This window comes from Periplaneta americana, chromosome 16, assembly GCF_040183065.1.
Source record: "Periplaneta americana isolate PAMFEO1 chromosome 16, P.americana_PAMFEO1_priV1, whole genome shotgun sequence".
In the NCBI taxonomy this organism is placed as follows: Eukaryota; Metazoa; Arthropoda; class Insecta; order Blattodea; family Blattidae; genus Periplaneta; species Periplaneta americana.
This window is the reverse complement of record NC_091132.1, coordinates 121,081,259-121,107,492: the sequence shown is the minus strand read 5'-3', so window position 1 is coordinate 121,107,492 and position 26,234 is coordinate 121,081,259. Positions and strand designations below refer to the sequence as shown.

General features: G+C 35.6%; 1 protein-coding gene across 1 annotated transcript in view; it reads left to right on the top strand.

Moving 5' to 3' along the window:
* Positions 1–24,042, top strand: part of LOC138691179 (acetylcholine receptor subunit alpha-like) — a 369,672-nt gene extending 345,630 nt beyond the window's left edge. The window contains exons 8-11 of the mRNA XM_069812958.1: positions 2,584–2,730; positions 12,904–13,065; positions 18,896–19,124; positions 23,088–24,042. Of these exons, the coding sequence (XP_069669059.1) occupies positions 2,584–2,730; positions 12,904–13,065; positions 18,896–19,124; positions 23,088–23,285 (736 nt within the window). The 3' untranslated portion in view covers positions 23,286–24,042. The remainder of the gene's footprint in view (positions 1–2,583; positions 2,731–12,903; positions 13,066–18,895; positions 19,125–23,087) is intronic.
* The last annotated feature ends 2,192 nt before the right edge of the window (positions 24,043–26,234 follow it).

Sequence of the window (26,234 nt, the reverse complement as noted above, 5' to 3'; positions counted from 1 at the left end):
TTTAATAGCGCAACAGAAATATCACATCACGTTTACACACATGACCAGAATAGGACGCTATTTGGAATTTTTTATATAGCGCTAGAAGCTGTCGGGAAGATCTCGCAGCACATGTTTACATGTCGCTATGAAATATGCGCTGGATTCTCTGGCGCAAGATCGTTCTACTTGACCCTGTAGCAGTGACAGTCACAGTGTAGCCTTACTCGTTCACGTGCTCATTGTAATTATTTTTCCATTTTGACTAACAAATAAAGTGAAAATTTAAGACAAAATGTTCAACAAAATAAGAAATATTCTTGATTATACTATATGCCAATTCACATTATCAGAACCATTCCTACACATTATAATATATCAACTTCATAATATTTAATATTAATGGGTTAGTGCAGGGCTGGGCGATTCATGTTAGCTTGAGCGACCTGCAGGTACTTGTCTCATCCTACTTCTGCAATTGCGTGCATCATAGAAAATATTGTCCCTCCAATTGAGGGTTAAACGCGCAATAGCCCTCAGAGAGAGGCTAAACGCCCGGACCTGGGAGTGTGTTGATGTAGATCATAAATATGATATATAACATGGGCCATGTCTCAACAGATATTTGTTTCCGGCCACATGTTTATAGGAACTTTTTTTCTAGTTTCGACCTCCTATAAAAATATGACACTTTTTAAGCACCCTGTATATGTATCATATACTATAATAAATGAAGATTTAGATCAGGGCTGGGCACATTACGTGATTCTGAGAAATGAGCGCTGTGTACTTTAAAGAGCTGGTCTCGCGAGCGGTGTGACGTATGCATACTGTACGTCATTCAGTGTCGGTGCAGTGGTGACTGTGCAGTATGACGGTGAACTTTGAAGTCGGAGCTTCCGCTCATACACTAAAGCGTCCCGCTACTCCCAATGCTTTTAATGTATCATGGGAGGAGGAGTTCTTTTTCGTGGAGAGTAGTGGATTAGCAAAGTGTTTAATTTGGCATAAAACACTCCAACTGATTAAGAAGTTCAATATCCAACGACATTATTCTTTACAACATGCTATGAATATGACAAATAGGTTGGTAATGAACGCCATAAATTAATACAACTTAAAGAAAATGTTTCTCAGGTATATTATATTAGAGTATCTATTTGATATTTACATTGCATTATAAGTTATTATACATTTAGTAATATATAATTTTAAATTATACAAATATTATGATATATAATATATCATATTATATATCATGAACTGTAATATACTATACTATGATATATCATAATATCTGTATAATTTAAAATTATATATTACTAAATGTACTATAATAACTTATAATGCAATATAAATATCGAATAGATTCTCTAATATAATGTACCTGAGAAACTTTTTCTTTAAGTTGTATTAATTTATGGTCATATCATAATTATCATATCATATATCATATCATATCATGTCATATCATATCATACCATATCATAGCATATCATGTCATATCATATCATAGCATATATCGCATCGCATCATATTATATTATATTATATTATATTATATTATATTATATTATATTATATTATATTATATTATATTATATTATATTATATTATATTATATTATATTATATTATATTATATTATATTATATTATATATTAACAGGATGACAATAATACACTTAGTGAACCGGCTATGAGAATTAGCTACAAAATTTGCCACGAAATTGCAAAGGAATTCAAAACATTCAACGAAGGTGAATTCATCAAGCGATGTTTAATTATATTGGCAGATGAACTCTGTCCACAGCAAGTAGGGGAAGTGGAAGCCATACGCCTGTCTCGTAGAACCGTGGTGAGGAGGTTGCAGTATGTGCGTATGGGTTATGTAAATAACCCTAATGATTTGTGTGTGTGCTTAGAGCGAAGTTTATTTCATTAAATTAATAAGAGTGTTATAAAGTCTGTACTGTACAATGAATTGATGTAATATTCTTATAACTTATTATGTACTGACAGACTGAATGACTAGAACAACCGTGGCTCTTGTTACATTAATGCAGGGAAGGTAGCTGTAATGCGAGTCCGCCACTGCGTGAGCGTTCTGCTCTGGCTTGGAATTGAAATGCCTTGCGGAGCGAGAGCAGCTCTGGCCGACTAGACTGAGCCGCTCTCATGCCCGGCCCTGGTTTAGATCATACATTAAATAAATAATACAATATATATTATCATTTATATCAATATTTAGAGTATTTTCTATTTCTCCTGCAGTTTTCATTCAATAAACACAACAGAATATCTAGCACCGTACAGAAGACTTGCTACGCCAGCTGCAATATCATCTAACCCGATCATGCCAGAAGTAGGTAGCGCCAGGCTTTCCTTAATGCTGTGTACACGGCGCAAGGATCGTATTGCAAGCCAGAAGTCTTTTGTGCGCTTTTTCCTCATAGTCTCTGCAAACTAGCAGCTTGCTGTGCACTTCACACGGTGCAATAGTGACCTTGCGCTGGAAATTCATTGCAATGGACAGAAAACTAGCTCCGTGGACAAGTACCTTAATGCAGATTGTCAGCTTAAAAATTTATCGTTTTTTTGTTACAGCATTTGTGTTACAGTTGTAGTGCTCAATGTCCACTTCCGTTCACCACAGACACACACGATGGCTCCGTGGGTACGTCGTGTATTCATTCATATACTTCCTCGTCTTCTTGTAATGAGACGCCCGCAGTACCAAATCGATAAACGCAGGTAGTGTAGAGTACTCCTTTTAGTTGACTGACACCACTGATATGTAAAATAGCTGTACACTCACACGCGCATAACAAAATATCTTCTTCTTCTTTTCCTCTTTCTGCATTTTTTCATAATCTTACTCTTCTTCACATTCATCATCATCATCATCGTCGTTATCATCACCACAACACCACAAACATCATTAACCGATGTTTTTGAAAGATTTAGTCTTACCCCTTTCCAAAATTTCAAATGTTCCTACTCCTGCAACCACCAAAGCATAATCAGAGCATCTTATTTTCTTTTCCTTCTTTCCTTTCAGTTTAAAGGCTCATTCACAATGAAAATTAAACTTAACGTAAGCGTTAACTTAAGAATGTAAAGGTTACGGTAAAATCAAGAAGTCATACCATCATTCACGATGGGGACATAAACAAAACAGCAAACATACTTGGTAACCATGGAAACATAACAAGGACGCCATTTCCTCATATTCTGTCGTATACTTCAGCGCTCCACGATTGTGTTCTGTTTGCAAATCACGTAAGCATAAGCATGAAAGTTTGGAGTTTGCAAACTTTCATGTTAACGTCTTACGGTAATGTTAATGTCACTGTTTATGTGAATCATTGTGAATGACCCCATTTGGTAGCCTGGCCGCAAACTTCTGTGTTTATGTTACGGTTATATTTAATTTTCATTGTGAATGGGCCTTAAGTTCAGATACTTTACAGTCCTATTCTACTAAGATTGTCTAATCTAAACCTTTCAATGTTCTTACCCCTTTCCAAAATTTCAAATGTTCCTACTCCTGCAACCACCAAAGCATAATCAGAGCATCTTATTTTCTTTTCCTTCTTTCCTTTCAGTTTAAAGGCTCATTCACAATGAAAATTAAACTTAACGTAAGCGTTAACTTAAGAATGTAAAGGTTACGGTAAAATCAAGAAGTCATACCATCATTCACGATGGGGACATAAACAAAACAGCAAACATACTTGGTAACCATGGAAACATAACAAGGACGCCATTTCCTCATATTCTGTCGTATACTTCAGCGCTCCACGATTGTGTTCTGTTTGCAAATCACGTAAGCATAAGCATGAAAGTTTGGAGTTTGCAAACTTTCATGTTAACGTCTTACGGTAATGTTAATGTCACTGTTTATGTGAATCATTGTGAATGACCCCATTTGGTAGCCTGGCCGCAAACTTCTGTGTTTATGTTACGGTTATATTTAATTTTCATTGTGAATGGGCCTTAAGTTCAGATACTTTACAGTCCTATTCTACTAAGATTGTCTAATCTAAACCTTTCAATGTTCTTTCGTCCTTCAGGCCTTCATATCACTTGCTGTTCGCTCGTCAGTCATTTGTTACACAAGAGGAAATTATTTATTTCTTTAATGCAGTGGTTCACGAACTTCTTGTAGGCGCGACCACTTTTGGATGAGACTTCAATGTGTGATCCCCCACTATCGAACTGAGAGGGTACTACTTAACTCCATTCGAAAAATACAAATCCTTGTAAAATCGAAAACAATGATAATTTTACTCAAAATTAGTGGATACTACCCAAAGAACAACCAAAACAGAAGAATATAGTGCAACAATGACACGAAATACATATTATATGAACAACATTAGCTTATTTTGTTGATATTTTCGAATACTTAAAACTTTGAATATTAGTTTGTAAGGGCATCATGTTAACATAATTACAGCCAGGGATAAAATCAACGGATTTATAAAGAAACTTTATTTCTGGTCGATATCACATGACAAAAAGGAATGTGATGCATTCAAGTGGATTAAAGAAATAGAAAATTTGCCCACGTGTGATTCAACAAATACAGAGTTTGTTTTTGCGAACATGCAGTTAAGTTTACATAGTTCTAAACAATAGCTTTTTCATTACTTTCCGGAATACACTGAAAACAATACGACAGTCACAGATAATAATATTTATAATATTTATTTATTTATTTAAATTTAAATATACAGAATACAGAATATAATTACAAATATAGAAATAGAAACAAAATAATACAATCAATACTGATGGATACTGAACTTATTTTAGACAGTTACGTTCAACTGGCTAAACTTTAAAAAATGAAGGAAAAATCAATTTAAATATGTAGGTACCTATGTATTGCACAGCTGTCAAAAAAGAAGTGGCCGCACTCGTGTACAGCGAATATATTATAAGTCCACTTCGGATCACAGTGATGTTACACGATGTATGCGCTAGTAGAATCACACTTGAAGCTATTTTCAGAGCTATTGTGTTTAAGCAGGAGGTATTCGATATCTGTCTCTCGTAGAGCAGCGGTAGAGTGCTAGCTTTATGATTCGAAACTTGTGAATTCGATCCTGGTTCAAGTTATGATTTTATTTTGTTATCGTTCGTTAGCGATATAAATAATATTCAAGTTATCATTTATATTCTGTTATCGTTCTTTAGCTACATAAATAATATTCAAGTTATCATTTATATTCTGTTATCGTTCTTTAGCGATATAAATAATATTCAAGTTATCACTTATATTCGGGTGTAGTTCTTTAGCGATATAAATAATAAAAATAAATGTAATGTTAGGTTCGGAACAATATAGCTGCATAATACTAGTGTTAGTTTTTTCTTCTTAGATTATTACATTATACTATCCCGTAACATTTTTCATTAAAAAAAGTCCATAGTGACACTTGTGGCGGACAAGGTCGCAGTTGGGGTTTTTCCCGGGGTTCTCTCGTTTTTTCCCAAATTAGGCATTTACATCATTCCGTCACCATTCCTCCATTTCGTTATCATTCCGTAACATTCCCGAACGTCGGCTGGCGACGCATGGAGGGTGCTAGCCTAGGGACGAGTACGGTTGCCTGTTCGAAACCTGGGCACACAGAACCTTAGTGTGGTCAGTCAGTGTGGGTTAGGGAATACGTCACTAGAGAGTTAGCGCAAGAGATCTTAACCAAGGTCCGTCGATAAGTCAGGTCTTCGCCATATTTGCGCCAACTCTTAGGTTTGTTTACATTGCGCTATGGTTGGGTTGTGGAACGAATTTGTGTTTCCAAAACAGATATTTCGATAACTTTCGGAGAACGTTCTTCTTGACAACAGCAACCGATGGCGCAAAGATGGCGGACATTAGTGGAATGGGATGAGAGGAGCTAATAGCTGTTTGACAGCGACATCTAGAGACCTTGGATCTTAACAGGTCGCAGTACTGGACCATAGTGCCCCCCTCCATTAAATTCAATTCAATCCTGTAACATTCCTCTGATTGAAGTTCTGGCTGCTATGTACATCTATCATCAGGCAGTATATCTCACTTGACGATACGTGTCAGAGGAAGAACAATTGTTTGTATGCATCTGAAGCCTGACTAGTGTAATATTATGTAGCTAGTCGGCGATATATGCAATAGAAGGGGAAAGGAACTGGCTACACTATCCCGTTATCTCCTGGCCTAGTTGCCTCATAAATGGTGCCTTCTTGATATCACTTGCGAGGTTCAGACTGTCTTCGTCCAGTTGACTAAACAACAATCCTGTAACACAATAAAATGAAAAGAAGTGACGAGGATTTGAAGTTGAGACGTTGACATCTAAATTCCAACTTCTTTCGACTGAGCTACGAGGGCATAAGTAAAGAAGCATATGCAGAAAAATTGGCCTAATCCCCCTCCAAGACGTCCTGATGAATTATGGAAGCTCGTCCAGGATGCTTGGGATGCCGTGGCAGAACAGTCGCTATTTGAAAAGACTAGTCGATTCCATGCCCACTAAACTGCAAGATGTGATCGAGATGGGAGGAAGATGGACTAAATATTGAATAGTGGCTTTTTGTTTTTTGAACTTTTAATTGATTGAATTTTCTAAGGCAGACACCAGTAAGTTTGTTTTGTTTATGCCATCGAAAGATATTCTTGTTGAGAATAAAAATCCATTTGCAGCCATAATGTCATCATAAATAATGATAAAGTCATGGTATAATACATTCATGAACCTGATATTAATTACTAAAACAGTCATAAAAGAGACAGGAGCAATTATATTTTCTCCCTCTCTTAAAAACAAAAAACATAAGCACTAGGTTGAGTTCGAACGCCCGATCTCATGAATACCAACCCGGAACGCTACCACTACTTTACAACAGTGACATGCAGAATACTTAAAAAAAAAATCAGACCACGTGGTCCAACAACATGTAACATCGCTTGTCTTCAAATTGTAGCGAAGATATCCGAAGGGAACTTAGCTTCTAGAGAGCGGTCACTTTTTCTTTTGACTGCTGTACTTACTGACGGATTGCTGAAACTATGTTTTTTCGTAGAGTGTAGACAGTTGAGGATCAAACGAATGCATGAATACCTCGAACTTGCAAATGCTCCTCTTAATTTTTTTTATAACATTTGCAATCTCATACACACACTGTGGCTCTAGAGTTCTTGTAGAACCTTGGCCGTCCTATATATAGCCTTCCAGGCATTTCTGTCCTCTACTTGTCTTCTCCATCTCTTTACTCCCATCCTTCCCAAATGTCTCTCCACTCCATCAATCCGTCTTCTTCCTCCTTCTTTACCATCTAGTGCTTTTCTTAGCACTCTTTCATCAGGCATCCTGTATACATGCCCCAACTACTTTAACTCTGTACCTTAATTGATGTTACTAAGTCCATTTCGTTATAGCGTTCGTAGATGTCTTCATTTTTTCTTGACCTCCACTCCCCTCTGTCTTTAATTACTGGTCCAAAAGTTCTTTTCACCTCTTTTCTTTCCCGTATATTTATTTGTCTTTCACCTGTCTTTGTAAGCGTCCAATGCAACCTCATACTTATGCAAAATAAGCTTCTCGTCTATGATTACCCTCAAAACAAAGAGGAGAAATCTCATTGAACTGTGTGTGTATCGAATGTAGAATACAGAGATAGCTACTTTCTGAAAAACAGTCATTTGACGCATTAGTAGAATATTATGTTTTACTTTAGTGTATAACCTTTTTATATTAAACGTTGATGTTTCTGAATACACAATATGTGTATTTTAATAAGGCTTTTTTTTGTAAATTATGTCGCTACCCCACTCAGCTCTCTACACGACCCTCAGTTTGGGAACCACTCCTTTTTCATTCACGAATTGTCTTATATTTGTGTACTCTGACCGATTTTTTCCTCCGTCATGTATATCATCTGACAAAATATTATCTCTCATTTTACCCTTCTACATTCATAATAATCTTCATCAATTTCCCTGTTCTTTCTCTTATTTATCACATTCTTCATCTTTCATATAGCTTACTTTCGTTTTCATCTTCACTTTCACCAAAAGATACACAGAGAGTGTTCGCCAGGAAACAGATTTCGCTCAGGTAAATGCCGTCGATCTTTTACTGTTACAGATCGAACGCAACTGACGAGGAAATAGTGTGTACATTTCCCCTGAATCGACCGTGGGAAGGTTTTGTGTTGCGTAATATGGACAGATAACACAGGCTGAAGAGACGTCAAGGTTAGAGCATTAGTATAGGTACTTCCATTCAGTGTAGTTCAGTTTAGTTCGTGGGAATACAGTTTACCTACATACTAGAACAGCGACTCTTCATTTAATAATAATAATAATAATAATAATAATAATAATAATAATAATAATAATAAAAATGGCTTTATTTAACCTGGCAGAGTTAAGGCCGTAAGGCCTTCTCTTACACTCAGCCAGGATTAAAACTTCCTTACATAGTTGAACATACAACTGGATCGGAATTAAGTAATTACATACTGGTACAATTTAGGTACATAATGAGATCAAAAGAGGTAGTTACATAAAAATTTACATCATAAAATAAAAATAAACATAATGGAATACATATTAATATTGTTAGAATCAAATATGAATCACATAAAAACAGAAGCCGATAATTCAATAAAAAATGTACACAGTAAAAATAAAAATAAACACATTTGTATACATATTAGTATTGGATTACAATTAAGTAGGATTTACATAATTAAACCAGAAACCGACAATTGAATAAAATGTACACAAAAAATAGATTAATAATAAAAAAATAACACAGTGGGATACATATTGGCGTTAAGTGATAAATAAACACGATTTACATGATTACACAATAAAAATAAGAAACAAAAAAAAAATAAATAAATACAGTGGAACACATTCCATTAAAAATTTACAACGCGTTAGGTCTGGCAACTCATCACAAGATATGTTTCTAATTTACATTTAAAGGAAATTAAAGTTCGGCAGCCCTTGACTTCAGGCGGCAGAGAATTCCAGTGACGAGAAGTAGCAATAGTGAAAGATGAAGAATAAAGAGTTGATGTGTGGAGTGGTATTTCTAGCGTGTTAGCGTTATTATACCAATATTACCAAAATATCGTACAAAAGTGTCGTGCTATGTTTCCAACAGTCGACAGTTCCAGCACTTATTACAAGATAAGCTAATAAGTTACATCTGTAATGTAATGCATAAATGCTGACGCGCTGAATCACCGCTAATATAATCGGCTGTTACTTGCCCATATCACTTTTCGAACGGCGCCGTACTAAGAGAAACCTGTTTCCACGCGTACACCCGTTACCAACACTACTTCTCGCCATATTACGTCATGATCTTATCGTCAGCGTCATCTACATCTGCTCCCTCTTACTCTTCTCATTCTTTGTCTTTGTTAATGTTCTTTTCCTTCTTCTCGTCTCTCTCCCTATTTTACTTTCCCCTCCTCATTCTCTTTGGTCACCAGTGTAGCTCAGGCGGTAGACGTGTTTGCTTGCTGCTCCGGAGTTCGATATGGGTATGGGTTCGATAACCGCTTCAGCTGATTACTTGGTGGATTTTTTCTTAAATTTTCCCTGAATGATAAGCGAATATCATATAATCGCATGGCGAATTCTCGGCCTCATCTCACCAAATACCATTTCACTATCACCAATTCCATCGAAATTAAATAATTTAGTAGTCAAATAAATGAATGGAAAATTATATTTTCTCTTCTTCTCCTCATTCCTTCTTTTAGACTAAGCATTCCAATATTATTTCGTCCTTCGAGCCTATAAATTGTGGCTCCTATCATACTCGTTGGTTAATTTATTTGTTGCACGTGATGAAGGCATTCGTTCCTGTAGGCCAGTGATGTCAAAGAAAGCGCATTTTTCTGACCTTGACGTCGTGCGCGGGCATTAAGCGCTAGGTATGCTAGGAGGAATAAGCAGCCTTTGGATTAAGAAAACAGTGGTGCACAAACTTCAAACGGAACGTGAAATTTTATGTCGTTATTTTTATATGGCTTCTTTCTGTTTGTTATTTTCTATATTGTCTGTAAAACAAAAGTACTAACACCTATTTCTTAACCTAATATTGCAGTTGTGTTAATAACATAAAGAGTAAAGAAGGAATATTCACACAAATTCCATAGTAACTAGAATTATACTGTACTAAATGAATTGAACACATCATTCATAAAGAAAGTGTTATCCCAAAGAAAGACATTGAATATGACATGATAAGTTGAAATTGATATTGATGGTATCTTTAGCCTTATAAAAGTAATCAAAACAATATTATAGTACAAAGCAAAATTGTCTAGGTATATGTTTTAACTGTAACTAATATTACATAATAAAACTCTTATCGCAGTATGCTTTTAGGTGATATTGGTGCGCAACTTTCTGTTATCAGAATATTAAATTATCTCGAAATGTGCTGAAGGTATAGAGCTGACGTTTTACCAACACATAGGCACATATATTTTGTTTGTGATGTAACAGTAGTTGCTTTCTTAATTCATTTCCTTACAAACATTTTCCATGTGAATATTTTCAAACATTTTCGGTAATACGTATTTACGATGTATTAGATTTACGAAAACATTGTTTTAGTGCCTGTAAGGCACATTTCTGTAAAAAAAAAAAAAAAAAAAGTTGAGACAATATTCCTTTTGAATAAAAAAGCATACTTGTGAAAAATGAGCATTAAAATTAAAATTTACAGTCTTATAATGTACTTATACTTCTCAGGCAAATCTAAAAATTAACATGGATACAGTTTTAATAAGTTCTCTTCCCTTTATCTATTGAATCAGTGCTGGCCATCCCTGTATATAGTTCGACCAAGCGGCATATATTACCTCTTTCGTCTGTCTCTTTCCTTTCCGCTGTAAAGCGCTCAGGCTCTCCTAGGCTCTAAAGCGCGCGCTTGCTCCTACGGGCATCAGTTGACATCACTGTTGTGAGCTAATTGACTCTCGTTTCATGTAAATCTGTTAGCTTCTCAATTTTAATTTTTCCTCTTAATGTGCAGCCACTGGTTGGAGAAAACCGCCTTTTGTGGAATATGACCAGCAAGCGAGACTGTCATTCAAACGATCTCGGTTTCAACCCGACTCCAGCGAAGATGGCATTCATGGTGACCGACTTCAGAGGTTTTTCTCGGTGTTCTTTTACTCTCTAAAACACACCTTCTCATTATTACCATCTCTAATTTTTAAAAAGGCATATTTCTTTGTTTTTTCTTTTCTGGTGCTGACTCGTCCGCCTGCCATGACACGCGTTTCCTCTGGTATATCCAATGATTGATAGGTTGGAGTAGTGGCGTTCCTAGATGACTCAGAATCTGAGGGACGGAAGCCCGTCTGCTGACGGGTCTCGATGACTCAAAGATGTCAGGGGCGGAAGGTCATCGTCTGGAGAGTCTAGAGGTCTCAGGGACAGAAGTTCATCACCAAGGAATATTATTATGTAAATGGTAGGGTAGAGAACAATACTTGATGTGGCAGATGGCGGAACCAGTTCGCCAGATGTGCACAATTCGCATTCAATAGGGATTTCCTGAACTAGCACCAACAGATATTGCGCTGTACTTTAAGGGATGCGCTTTGCGTGTGCATTTGTTTTCCAATATATAAACATTGAGGATTTACGTAGTGTATTAATAAATTAAATACCCTTAAAAAACAACTCAAAATGTCACATTTTTGTTATGTTTCTTTATGTAAAAACCAGGGAAAGTTTTTATGCCTTCAATTAGGTCCCGAAAGATTCTAAATATATGCTTTCAACCTTAAAAAAAAAATATAACTAATTAAATTGTGCCTATTAAACAAAAAGAACTACTTCAAATAAGGAATTGCTGGCGACAGTTTCATTTTGGAAGAAGGCAAAGAAAAAGTTTTTAATAAAAACATATGAAACCTCGACAGCAAGCTATTTTAGCTTAGATTGTATGCAGCACTTGTAGGAATCCCCGAAGTTTACGACTGCATTTTACAATGGCACGATACTGGCCTACAGTAAACTCTCGATGAACTGGTATGTTTATTATCTAGGTCGGACGATCCGTAGTGATATATATATATATATATATAGTCAATGTAACTTATTAACTTATTGAAATCATGTTTTAACTTTAAATTTTCAAAATCATCATACATACAGTAGTATTCAAAACTGCATGTCCTTAACCTACAATACTTCTGCTATCATATTATATCATCCTATTAAAAATTGCAGTTGTTCTTTCTTCAATTAGAGAAAAAAAAGTACGAGGAATTCAAGCCCCATAGTCCCTTCCCTATATAAAAAAAGACATTGGTAGCTGCATATCCTGTTTATCGCGTACGGTACCTACTTACAATACTTATGGTTATAGAGGCAATATTCACCTTCGACAGAGATCCTTCTTTTTTTTATTAGTGCACCTCGTTCTCAAAGTTCTCGTTTAGTTTCATAATTTACTCGTATCTATATTCTGCATACTGCAGATTTCCCCATCCATCTCTTAACGGGAATAGCTGAGTATTATACAAGCTTACGCTATTATTTATTGTAAATTAAATTAGATTATGAGATAAGAAAATACTGAATTATATTAAATTATACTCTGTTATACAAAATAATTATAAATATAATTTTGACAAGCACAGAAAACCAACAAGCGGGAGAATGTAATGAATTGTAGCATATGACATAATATAGCCTTGTGCCGCATGGAACGCTCCTGCCATCTAACGGTAAAATTTTGCATAAGATATCCCTATTCATTCCACAGAGGTTAAACTTAACTTGGGCTGCAGTGCTTAAGGAATGGTCCCGTCCTGCCTTGTATCTTTATAAGTTAAGGACGGAATAGAGTAGGATGATATTGACCAAAATATTGATGTTTATTATAGTCTAGCGGGTTCATCTGCGAGAATAATGGTGCGCACGTGTAATGGGCTTGAACTGCGAGATCCCACGCTGCTGGCTGAATCATCCGCTTCCGAACTCGTGGACTCGACGCATACCACAGAACTGTTCCCAACATTAGACTCTCACGACGAGTTTACTCCCAGGTAAGAAAGTCACACCAGGGGCGTATTTTGCGGACTACCGGGGCTACCGGCGGTAGCCCAAGGAAATTACAAAAGAAAAAGTTTATAATATAACAATGTAATAATTTTGTATTATTAGTAATTAAAATTAAGGTAATCGTTAGATTTATATGCGCTCTCTGCTCTCGAAAAGAAACAAGTTGTCAAGGCGGCATCGCTGGAGAAACCGCTGCTACGAGGGGTAGCCTGTGACCGTTCCGCTAACGCTGTTCTGTCGCACAACTGTCCGTCCCCCTCTCCCTTCTGTTTCCATCGTGCAGTGTAGGCCGGGTGAGTTGCCGCTCTCGTGATCGGTTTCTTCACAGGCGCGAAGCAACAATACGCTTAGTACGCTAGCTCATCAATGTGATTGCGTTCTTGCACTGCAGTATTTTAAATTTGTGATTTGTTCGAGTGTCTAAGAGTTATATTAATTGTTAATTATTAAGTTTTTAATTTCCCAATTAAGTGATATTGTGAAAAATATGGCAGAACAAGTTTCCGGAGAGGTTTGTGTTGAAAATGACTGTGTAATAGAAGGTTTATTAAAAGTGCCTTTTAACCGTCGTACATACAACGAGAAAGTTGAAATTGTGAAAATTGAAAGACCAACTCCTGAGTTAAATTTGTCCATGGACGTAAAAGAAAAACAGCGTGAGTACACACGCCATTTCACTTCAACATCTTATGGTAAGTGGAATTGGTTGTGTGATAGTTCTAAACTGTCTAAACTATTTTGCTGGCCATGTTTGTTATTTAGCCCGCGAAACTAATGTGTGGTCAAAAGAGGGGTTTTCTAATATGAACTCCCTTCCTAAAACACGACAAATCAAAAGCTCATATTTGTAGTAGCATGAACTTTGCAAACTTTGGGAAGACAAGAATTGATTTACAGCTAGATAAGCAAAAAGCTCTACACATCAATCAACACAATGATCTTGTGAAAAAAAATCGGGAGATTTTACTGCGTCTTATTAACGCAGTCTGCTTTCTAGGAAAACAAGAATTGGCTTTTCGGGGTCATAATGAGAGTGTGGAATCAGACAATAGAGGAAATTATATTGAATATTTAAGTTCCTTAAGTGAATTTGACCATTTACTGGCCAATCATCTTAAGAGTTCAACAGTATTTCGTGGTACTTCTCCTGCAATTCAGAATGACTTAATATTTGCTATAAGTGGAGTTATGATAAAGAACATAAAATCTGAAATAGAAGAAACACCTTTTGTGGCCATTGTTGTTCATGAAACAAGTGACTGCTCTAATCAGAGTCAATTGTCCACTGTTTTAAGATACGTCGATAGTACTGCCAATGTTCAAGAACGGTTTATAGGATTCACAAATGTCAGTTCGGACAAAATTGTTGCTGCTTTGTTTCAGCATGTGGAAGGTGTTATAGCAGAATACAATGTCGGCAATAACTTAATTGCACAGACATACGATGGTGCTTCAGTTATGGCGGGAAATATTAATGGCTTAAAAACAAAAGTTCAAGAAAAGTATCCTCAAGCACTATTTGTCCATTGTTACAGCCATGTTCTCAATTTAGTTTTGCAACAAACTACTTCATCCATTCCAGAATGCCGCATTTTTTTCCAAACACTGTCGGGTTTAGCTGCATTTTTCTCATCATCTCCTAAAAGATCAGAAAAACTCAAGGAATTTATGAAACAGAAACTCCCAAAAGTAGCACCAACTAGATGGGATTTTACATCTCGGCTTGTAAATACAGTGAAGGAATACAGAGAACAACTGACTGCTTTTTTGAAAATATCATTTGTAATGACTCTGAAGAAAACTGGGATGATGATGTAATTGTGCAGGCTCAAGGATATTTGTATTTTTTCACACAGTTTCAGAATATATTTCTTCTTGAAATCTATGCTAGAGTGTTCGCACATACAGATGTGCTCTACAATATTCTTCAGACAAAAAGTCTAGACATAGCATACTGCTTGCAAGAGGTATCGAAGTTAAAAAATACTATATCCGAGTTCAGACGTAGTGGGTTTCCGTCCATATGGAGTAATATGGAAAATGAAAATTCTTCAAACAATACAATGGAACCACCATTAAAGCGAAGAAAAGGAGATGATGAATTGAAATACAGGCAGCTGTACTACAGCATACTAGATCGTATGCACATGGAAATTACTGACAGATTTTCTGATTATGGAAAGCTTCAGTTCACACATCTTCTAAATTCTCAAAAATTTTCTGCTTATAGAGAAAACTTCCCGAATGAGGCACTAAACAAATTATTTCAGTCCTATAACAGTCACTTTGATCAAGTGCGTTTGAAAAATGAATTAAGTGTAATATATTCAGCAGAAATCTTTGATTTTTCGAACAAACCTATCCATGAAATATTATCTGCCATATATTAAAACCAGCTGAACCAAGTTATTCCTGAAGTCCTTAAATTGGCAACATTAATTGTGACAATACCAGCTACGTCAGCAACGGTAGAAAGAACATTTTCTGCGTTGAAGAGAATAAAATCCTACTGTAGATCAACTCATACACAAGAACGTTTATCTGGCTTGGCACTGATGTCCATTGAAAAGTCATTTCTATAGAAACTTCGCAAGCGGCCCAACTGTAATTTCAATGACGAAGTCATCAAAGTATTTTCGTCCCAATCAAGACATCTGGAATTCACATATAAATAGGTAAGGAATTTTATTATAGGGATTTTAAAATATATTTTGCGTAATAATAGGGTCAGTGGTAGCCCAGACCCTTAAACCAGTATACGCCACTGAGTCACACCAGTGTATAGGGAATTAATCATGTTCTAAAGATGTACCGGCTTTCAAACAAATTACAATACGAGATGCATTCAAGTTCTAAGGTCTCCGATTTTTTCTCAGGACTAGGAGCAGTTAGAAACATATATGTGTATATATTGTAACTTTTAATACAAAACAAGAATGTAACTTTTATTCTCACAACAATAATAATATCACTTTCTATACTGAATTTAAACACTCCCGTCAACAATGGGATTTCCACTCCAAAATAGCAACACAATATTCGTTATTGCACTCCACAGACGACAATAATTCCCTTGGATTATTGAGAACAACAATGTACTGCTAATCTTAACTAATGTTCACAAAGCACTATTTACAAAACAGAACTGTCAGTTCTCAGTTCACAGTCCGTTGCCTTGGCTAGTTCTTCTAGCTCATTCACTCAAGTTCACAGTATATCGAACCCAAGGCTTCTAAAGACAGTCCACTGCACTCGAACTCAGGACTTCCGGGGACAATCCACTGCACTCGAACTCAAGTCTTCCAACTGCGTTGTTTCCGCCTGGACGCTGCTCAAGTTCACTCGTGTCGAACCCTAGACTCCTGGACACTGCTGGTTCACTCGCTGTCCAATATTAGCAACTGCTACAACTGGCTTTCTTCGAAGGCTGCTCGATTTTATAAGTTAAGCCACACTTTCCAGAAACTACGATTTCGAGATCATTCTCGTTACAACAATCAGTTCGCGTGGCTTCCAGCTTCCCCCCTTTTCTTCGCACCACACAGCACATGCCCTGGCAGTAGATGCGTGCGCAACTTCATTTGCCGCGCCCAGCCACCACCGACCTCGCCCTCCTTCTGCTGGTCGCGAGATTGAATCCGGAAGCAACGAGAAGTTTCTAGCAGTGTTGCCACGATGTATATATATATATATATATATATATATATATATACACCATATAGTCCTCTTGAACTAGAGTGAGAAGCAATTGATACTTAAAATGGCGACGTTCTCGTTACAGGAACAGAGTGTAATCATTCATTTTCTCCATTTTCGTGGTGTGACACCCATTGAAATTCATCGTCAGTTGAGTGAGACATGTGGTGATGGTGTCATGAATATGAAGAATATGCGTTCGTGGGTGCAGCAGTTCAAATAAGGCCAAGTTCGTGTGACAATGAGCCAAAAGAACCTCGGCCTTGCACCAGCCAGTCCGACAACATGATTGCGCGAGTGGAGAAACTTGTTCTGGAGGATCGATAATTCACTGCGGAAGATATCACCCCAAAAGTTGGCATTTCCGTGGGATCTGTGCACACAATCCTGAAAGAAGACCTGAAAGTGTCCTCCAGGTGGGTGCCGCGAATGCTGATAGACAAGCACAAGGCTGCACGCGTTGCAATTTGTCACGAGATGTTGACACGTGATGACAGCATGAATGGTGCTTTCTTGTCATCAGTTGTCACAATGGATGAAACATAGATGCCATTTTTCAGTCCTGAAACAAAGCGCTAGTCAGCGCAATGGAAGCACAGAGATTCACCATCACCGAAGAAATTTTGAGTGAGGTAAGTGCTGAAAAAATTATGGTGGCCATGTTTTGGGACAGCGACGATGTAATTCTCACTCATTGCATTCCAAACGACACTACGGTAACAGCTGCATCCTACCAAGAAATTCTGAAGAAGCTCATTCCTACATTGCAAGAAAAACAGCCGGAAGAGATTGCACGTGTGCTCTTTCACCAAGACAATGCTCCTGCTCACCAGGCAAACATAACACAAGAGTTTCTTCATGGAAACAACTTTGAAGTGGTTGCTCATGCTCCCTACTCATTGACCTGGCTCCTAGCGACTTTTGGCTTTTTCCAACATTGAAGGACACTCTCGTGGTCGCACATTCTCCAGTCGCGCTGCTATTGCATCAGCCATTTTCCAGTGGTCAAAATAGACCCCTAAAAAAGCGTTCGCAGCAGCCATGGCACCATGGCATCGACGTTGTGAAAAATCCCTACTTCTGCAGGGAGATTGTGTTAAGAAGTGACAGAAGTTTCAAACTTTTAGGGCAAGTAGTTTGTCAGAAAAAATCGGAGACCTTAGAACTTGAACGCACCTTGTATAAGTTGCTGCATTGCAGAACCATTAGGAGAACAGAAATTTAGGTTATCCAGAAACACAGGAGAGGTACCGGTACATATATGCCAACAAACATTTTTAAATATTATTAATATTTTGTGAAGTCATAAACCAAGAATACAATTATGTTTCTAAAGATGATATTTTCATAAATTTTAGGTTATTTATTTATTTAATCTCTGTATCTATTTCTTTCTTTACCCTTATTTATGTACCTATTTATGCACTTATCTAGTTTTCTATCGGTACATTTTATTTATTTATTTATTTTTTTATTTTTTTATTTATTTATTTATTTATTTAAATTTAATTTTAATTTAATTTAATTTAATTATACATTTATCTATTTATTTATTTATTTATTTCCATTCATTTATTTATTTATTTATTTATTTATTTATTTATTTATTTATTTATTTATTTATTTATTTATTTATTTATTTATTTATTTATTTATTTATTTATTTATTTATTTATTTATTTATTTATTTATTTATTTATTTATTTATTTATTTATTTATTTATTTATTTATTTATTTATTTATTTGTTATTGAACATAACAGGCAAAGCCCAATTACAATTTTCATTCATTCATTCATTCATTCATCTGCTTTTGCATTGTAGATAATTTGTAACGATTTAAGGTCATTTTGGGTGTTTTTGGAAAATGTTTTTTCCTCAAAATCTAGGTTCTGAAAATAAAAAGTGGCTTATAAAAAAATTTACTACTAAAATTGGTGAGAATTTTTCTTGCCATTGTAATTCCATAACAACTCTTCTATCAACATGTGATCCTCTCATTAACTTGGCATATCTTCTGTCGTTCAAAATAACCTTAAAAGGTTAACTATTGGTAAAGTCACATAATGTTTCAAACACAAAGCGCAGAAATTCCACTGGCTTTTGACACTGTTATAGGGAACTGGAAGCAACAGGTCTGGGATCAGGGTGTCGGATCCATGGCACACCACCACTACCTCCATTATGCCAAGAAGATGGATTCCTGGCACCAGGTCCACCTGAAGAGGCCTCTAGTCCATTATGCAGACATTTGCACCATTGGCACAACTGCCCAGAGCTACACAAAGCTATCGATGGGGTCAAGTTCATTGCTGACCACACCAAAAGGGAAGAAGACTCCACCAGGGTGTGTATACGTATGTCCTCAAAAAAATTATATACACGAGTTATAATGGCGCATGCACTATTAGCTAAATTTAATGACTATAGCAGTGATCCCAAGATGTGGTATCGAAAGGCATGTCCCTGAACGGCCCTGAATCCAGACCAGGGTAAGTAAGAAGTCATAATATACCCCTTCTCGCTTAGCTTTGAGTTTAGACAGTGGCAGACTCATTCTGTTGTCCATTGCGGTCTGAAGATTGTGTGTGTGTGCTGTGTAGAGATTACACTATCTACTAAAATGTAAATTTCAAAACCAAAAAAACATCCACGAACACTTGTATTTAGGGTGAAATGGGAGGATAAATATTTTTCCTAGTCATAACGAGAATGTGAAATGTTGTTGTTGTTGTTGTTTTCTAATGCCAGGCATTTGACAATAAAGTCATTTGACCTCTTGCACTCCAATATTTTTCAAAGATATTATCATGGCCAGCCACTGAAGCACAGATTTTGAGGTGTTCCGAATCCATTTCTTGGTTTGAGTTGCACAATGGGCAGTTAGGGGACTGATATATTCTAATTCTATGCAGGTGTATCATGGCCTGTTGCCAATCTAAATGCAGCTACAGACGATTTTCGTGGTAAATCGGGAATTAACTCTGGATTATGATACAGAGAGTTCCATTTTTTCCCTTGGGATTGTGTTATCAAATTTTGTTTGTTGAAGTCTAAATATGTATATTTAATAAATCTTTTCACAGAGTAATGCGTAGATTTAGTAACAGGTCTGTAAGTAGCAGTGGTAACCTTCTTTGCTAAAGCAACCGCATTCTCGTTTCCCAGAATTCCACAATGGGATGGTATCCATTGGAATACAAGTCTTTTATTGAGTGATATTAATTGAGAGAGCATTTTAGTTATTTCTGCTGTTTGAGATGAAGGTGTGTATTTAGAGACTATTGATAGAATAGCTGCTTTTGAATCTGACAATATAACTGCATTCTTAAATTTATTGATGCGAAATAGAAGATTCCTGAGACTTTCACTTATTGCAATGATTTCTCCATCAAAACTTGTTCCATATCCAAGAGATCTATATAGTGAGAAGAGACAGCACGTAACACCTGCACCGGCACCTTGTTCTCTGGAGATCACGGATCCATCGGTGTATAAATGAAGCCAGTTTTGTGGAGGGTACCTAATATTAATTGTCTCTAAAGACAATTGTTTCATTAATTCAGTGTTTACTTCTGATTTCAGTATTTCTTCTGTTAAATTTAGATTATATTCTATATTTAATAGAGTTAAAGGGTTTGGTTTAATTTGTAAGTTTTCTTTTAAATTCGGGATATTGATTTTCTGTTTTAATTCTTGAACCATGGATATGAAACTTTTTTGAGTTTTCAATCTACAGAGAGGACTGTATGAATTCCAATTGTTTCCTGGTAATCTGATAAGTTTTTCATATTCAATCAGTGCTTTTTCTTCTATTGTATTTTGATGCTGTTAATGTTAATGTGAAATGTTCACTGTGCTCTAAAATATCAGTCAGTGTCAACAGCGGTAATATGCAACGACATAATGTGTCATATCACAAAGGTTATGACTTAATTACAAGTGAATTTGACAGTTACTTAACATGAAAATTTAAGGAAATAAATATCGTGGGGTCCATGCCAAGTGAAAGAAAATAAGTTTCATTATTTTCCATGTCTGCAGTCACTTTAAAAGTTTTCTGAATCATACGGAAATTTTAGTTACAGAATAATTTAGAGACAGACGATTTGTTGACTTCAAACAAATGGAAAATTATTTCGTGCACTTTGCAAATCCTTTTACTATAGCCATAGTGAAAGTAAGACCAGACTCAAAATCTGAAGTTGCTGAAATCCAAAATTATACCTTTATCAAAAGCTGGTATAAGGACTGTGTTGGTTTAGATGATTTTAAAATACTGACCCCTGTAAATACCCACTTCTCACGTCATTTGCTGCCAGAATCGGAATATGTTCGATCTAGCTACATTATGAACATTTTTTTTTCAAGCTGAACATAGTGAAATCACATAGAAAACTTCATTTCACAGAGGTGAGCTTTCATGCACAATTAACAACGGCTGCTTATGAAATAACCCGTCATTTTGGAAGCCTAGACTAGACGGCAGTTTGGAAGGCAATTGGCTGCTATATGCGCCGTAGCATTTCTGGCATGTGACGTCACAAGCTTGTACAACAGAACCAATCGGAATCAGTCTGTAACAAGTACTTCCCAAGTTCGTTTGTTCACGTGTGAGTATTGCAATACATTGAATAAGTAAAACTAACATTTACTGTGTGTGTGTAAGATAAATAAATAGAAGAAGAGACTGTAAGAAAACAAGTATTGCACAGGCAGATGCGGAAAATATTGTTTAAGGTGTATAATTATTTTAAAAACGTTAATGAGCACAATGCTGCCAGCCACATTGATGCTGGCTGCAACGTTGCCAACGTGCAAGAAACGACTGCAGAAGCATGTGGTGTGGGATTGAGAACCGTGCAAAGAATATTGTTAGTGAAGGAAACAGGGTTTGTTTGGCGTCATGCTTACAGTAATCAACGGCTAAGGTCATTATTGTCTTTGGATAATTTAAATTCTCTCCTGTGCTATTTGTATTGCAAGTGCGCGTGAAGTACGATGATGTGGCAATGTTGTATGTTGCCTTGCCCTCTCTATCTGTCTCTCTCGACGCAAACGCTAGCAGACTACCGCCTTCCGAATTGCCGTCGACTATAGTGAGGTAAAATATATGTTCCAGTAAGACAATGAAAAAAATCAACGATTTGCTACCCCAGCAGTTCGCAAGCAACAATGGAAATCAAAGCTAAGATGCCTGCTACCTTGACTACAGTCTGTAAAAAAAATTGTGTGAATTATGTATTGGGTAAATAAAGTAATTTAAGCAGGAGACGAGAGCTCAGCTGCAGTATGGCATACCGTATCAGTATTATTACTTTAATGGGTCATTTTTAAATACCAAAGTGGTATGAAATTTCTTAAAGAAAAAGTGTCAGTATAATATACTGGCCCATTTCGAGCACTTTTCCTGGTTTATAAAATAATGCACTTGCATTGAACCACCGTGGCAGTCCTCCATCATCATCATCATCATCATCATCATCATCATCATCATCATCATCATCAACAACAACAACAATATCATCTTCATTCACAAGGATTAGACTTTGTGGTCTATTCCAGGCTCTCTAGTTTCTAACAATTAAAACTGTCCACAATCTCTTCGTTGACATTCCAATAGTTATACTTTCACTACGTCTATAATTACTACGTAGTAATTACATAATATGGTCATTAGTCATTCTTTGTTGTGTTATGTTGTCTCTAATTTTAATAAATGTTTAGTTGCTTAATATATAAATTCCTTTAAGCATGACAAAATAAAATTCATTTTGAATCTTGCGTACACTACTTTTAACACTTGAATATAAGTAACTGATTAACTAGCGAACTTGTGTTAATTATGTAAGTCTGTGCGGCTTACAGCTGTTTCGGTGCTTCTCACACCATCCTCAGAGCCTACTAGATCTCGGCATCATCTCGAACTTCTCTGCCTGTTGTGTGGGTGCGTTTGATTGTTGAAAAGTGTTGAAAAGTGGAGTCAAATAGTGTGTGTACTGAAATTGAACACGCTAGAACAATATGAAATATGCAGACACACTAAAACACACCCTGATCAAATTCTCTACACACAGATCAATTTCAGTACACACACACACTATTTGACTCCACTTTTCAACACCTTTCAACAATCAAACGCACCCACACAACAGGCAGAGAAGTTCGAGATGACGCCGAGATCTAGTAGGCTCTGAGGATGGTGTGAGAAGCACCGAAACAGCTGTAAGCCGCACAGACTTACATCATTAACACGAGTTAAGTCCGCTAGTTAATCAATTACTTAAAATAAAATTGTTATTCTTCACAGGTGAAGGAGGACTGGAAGTATGTAGCGATGGTGTTAGATCGATTGTTCTTATGGATCTTCACGCTAGCCGTCCTGGTGGGAACAGCTGGTATCATCCTACAAGCACCAACGCTCTATGATGATCGTATTCCCATCGATGTTCGCCTATCTGAGATAGCTTCCACGACAGCCAAACCCCACATAGCCACTGGCCTCTGAACATTATTGTATTTGCGCTCTGAACGCACAAATATCACGAAGAAGCCCATTGGGGTGTGGCCCTGATGTAGAGCATAGCGAGTCGCAAGCAATGGTGTCGCTAAATCAAAATACTGGACACAATGGTATTCCCATCTTTGTCATTTTTAAAGCTTTTTTATTGAGGGGTGGAGTTTGTTTGTTTCTGTTCCAACATGGCTGTCAGGCGCCACATGAAGAATGGCCTAAATTGCACAGGAGGATATTATAGGGTATTGTGGTCACTCATAGGAATTTGCTTGCCTTTTTATTTGATGACTGAACAAATGTTAAGGTAAATGAATATGGACAGAAAGTGCTTCTCTTATATTTCGATTCCGTACTACCAAACAATAAAACAGTGAATATAATATAGCCTATAGCCTACCAGTATATGAAATGTTATGTCCCCATATCAGAAGCTTCCAAAGCTAACTTAGGTAAGTTTGGAGGTCCCTCAAACAAATTGGATACAAGATGAAGAAAATGAAAGTCATAGATTTGTTTCAAATAAAATTAATATTAAACTGGTTATATTTTTACAATATAATAGCTTATCATGTTATTAATAAAATTATGGTTTAATTTGAACTGTTGCTATTACTTTATATCCTCTTTTAGAATTTAATTACAGAATATCTTATTTCTAATAACAGTTAATGTCATTTGTGAATTACAAGAACACATATTTTCATATCTAGCATTATTTCTATGAAAATAATTTTGCCAAATAGCAAAAGTAAAAGCATCTTACAAGTTTAATGGGAAGAAATAAGCTGTAAATTTTGTTGTGGTTTAGCAAATATGCAAATCAAATTCGTGAGTGCTTAATTTACCTATTACAGAAGTACTATTCTGAGATAAGTTTTCAATAACATTAATAATTCAATTTTAACCCTATAAGTATAATAATTCATGATAAAATTACAATTGTCACACAGTGCTTCCTTCAGTAGATATATAATCAGAGAGTCTTTCAGAACAATAATAGTAATTACAGTATAACACATAGAGAAATATTTAGCATCAGATACATCATATGATAATGGCCTTGTGCTATATAACCGTATGTTCAAAGAGTTACACTGTTTGTTCAATTTTATTGCAGAAGGAACAGAATGAACCAAAAAACTCAATATTTCACCGAAAATGATAAGTATTTTATCACGATTCATAGTGTTCCGTAAATTTTCTGTGAGAAATAACTAATTGTTACTTTTAATTTATAGAATATCAGTACCTAAAAAATAAATTGCTTATAATATAGAGCTCTAAAAATAAAAACAAAAATTCTCTACTTAAGTTCATATTATGTGTATGCACACATACATACACATACAAAACACACACATATGTATATATAGTTAAATTAAATTGAACTTCAGTCATTCACAATGAATATTCTTTTTCCACTTAGGTCCACACATTACAAAGATATATTAAGATTACCGGTACTGTACCAAATTATTTCGGCTAGTACTGTACATTTAGTTTTCAACTTATGACTTACCGGTAAGCATTAATTAAAATTTGGCTAGCTGTTATTTAAGCTTACTACATTTAATTCCTTGAAAATGTGACCTTAATAACATTTGTTCATAATATAGGCCTATTTCAGCCAATTTGGATTAGTTAGTAACATAAAATTATACAAGATTGTGTCCAGTAAATAATACAGAATGGATTTGAGATAGGGATATGCTGCTTAAAAAAGAATAGGCCTATTACTTATCCCCTTCACACCCACATAACTTACAAAAGATAACATTTGTGCAAAGTTCAAGGTATTTTATCCTACAATATTGAGCTAATTGGCTTTAAAACTGGAAGAACACGCAGTATTTTTACAAATAAAATATTGTTACATGGAAACTTCAGTTTTGATCCATACACACATGAAAAAGCACAAAAAACATAATAAAAAAATAAATTTTCTCTTCACCACACGTCAATCATTAGTTGACAAATTCATTTCTATCTAGTTTTATGTTAACAGGAACACGATATATGAGTAACTGCTTCTTAAAAATTATGCTTTTCCATAAAGTTGATGGAAAAAAGTGTTTATAATAGGTAATCATTTCTAGGATTTGCATTTTAAAAACAATTATTTTTGACCACAAACAAGTCACTATTAATTCTCATAAACAATTTATACACAATTAAACTTAATTATAGATAACTGACAAGAATGATGTGCAGGATGTATGTCTTTAACCATTTGTCTTGAACTTAAGATCACTGTCGTAAAATTCATTGCTTTATACATTTATAGATGTCTGCTAAAATTATCTGGATTGGTTATAGAATTCGGGAGACTTTGAATCATGAAACGTGAAAAATTTTTCAACAGAGCATGAGTGTGACATTTTAGAAAATGAAGTTAAAGATGTAGTTACACTCTACCCAGTATTTACAGTCAGGAACGAATTATTTTTTATTAATTTGGGTGAATTTGTTTTACCCACCAAAGTCATTTGTAAATTAAATAACTCTTCATTAATTTCACACCTAACATCAACAACTAGTACTCTACTTGGACAAAATTAGATTTCATAGTTTCGTCTTAAAATAATCTGAAATTATTTCATTCGTGCAATAGCATCTTAAAGTAATAATGATAAATTTTAATTCTATGCTTCAGGTATTTATTACAATTTTGAGGTGTAACCAATGAATCTATAATACAAGTTTCAGGAGAAAAGAAAATAATTTCAGGAGTATATTTCGTTAGGCCTATATTTACTAGAAGAACCATCTGATTAATCAAGGTTTAAGTTTATTCAGCTATTGGATGCAGTAATTTATTGTTATAAATGAACGATTCAAAATTACTTTTCCACTAATGTCACATATTTCAATAATTTGATGTTACACCCTTTTTCGAGTAAGGTCTTCAAATATCAACAACAGATTTTACATGTTGAATCT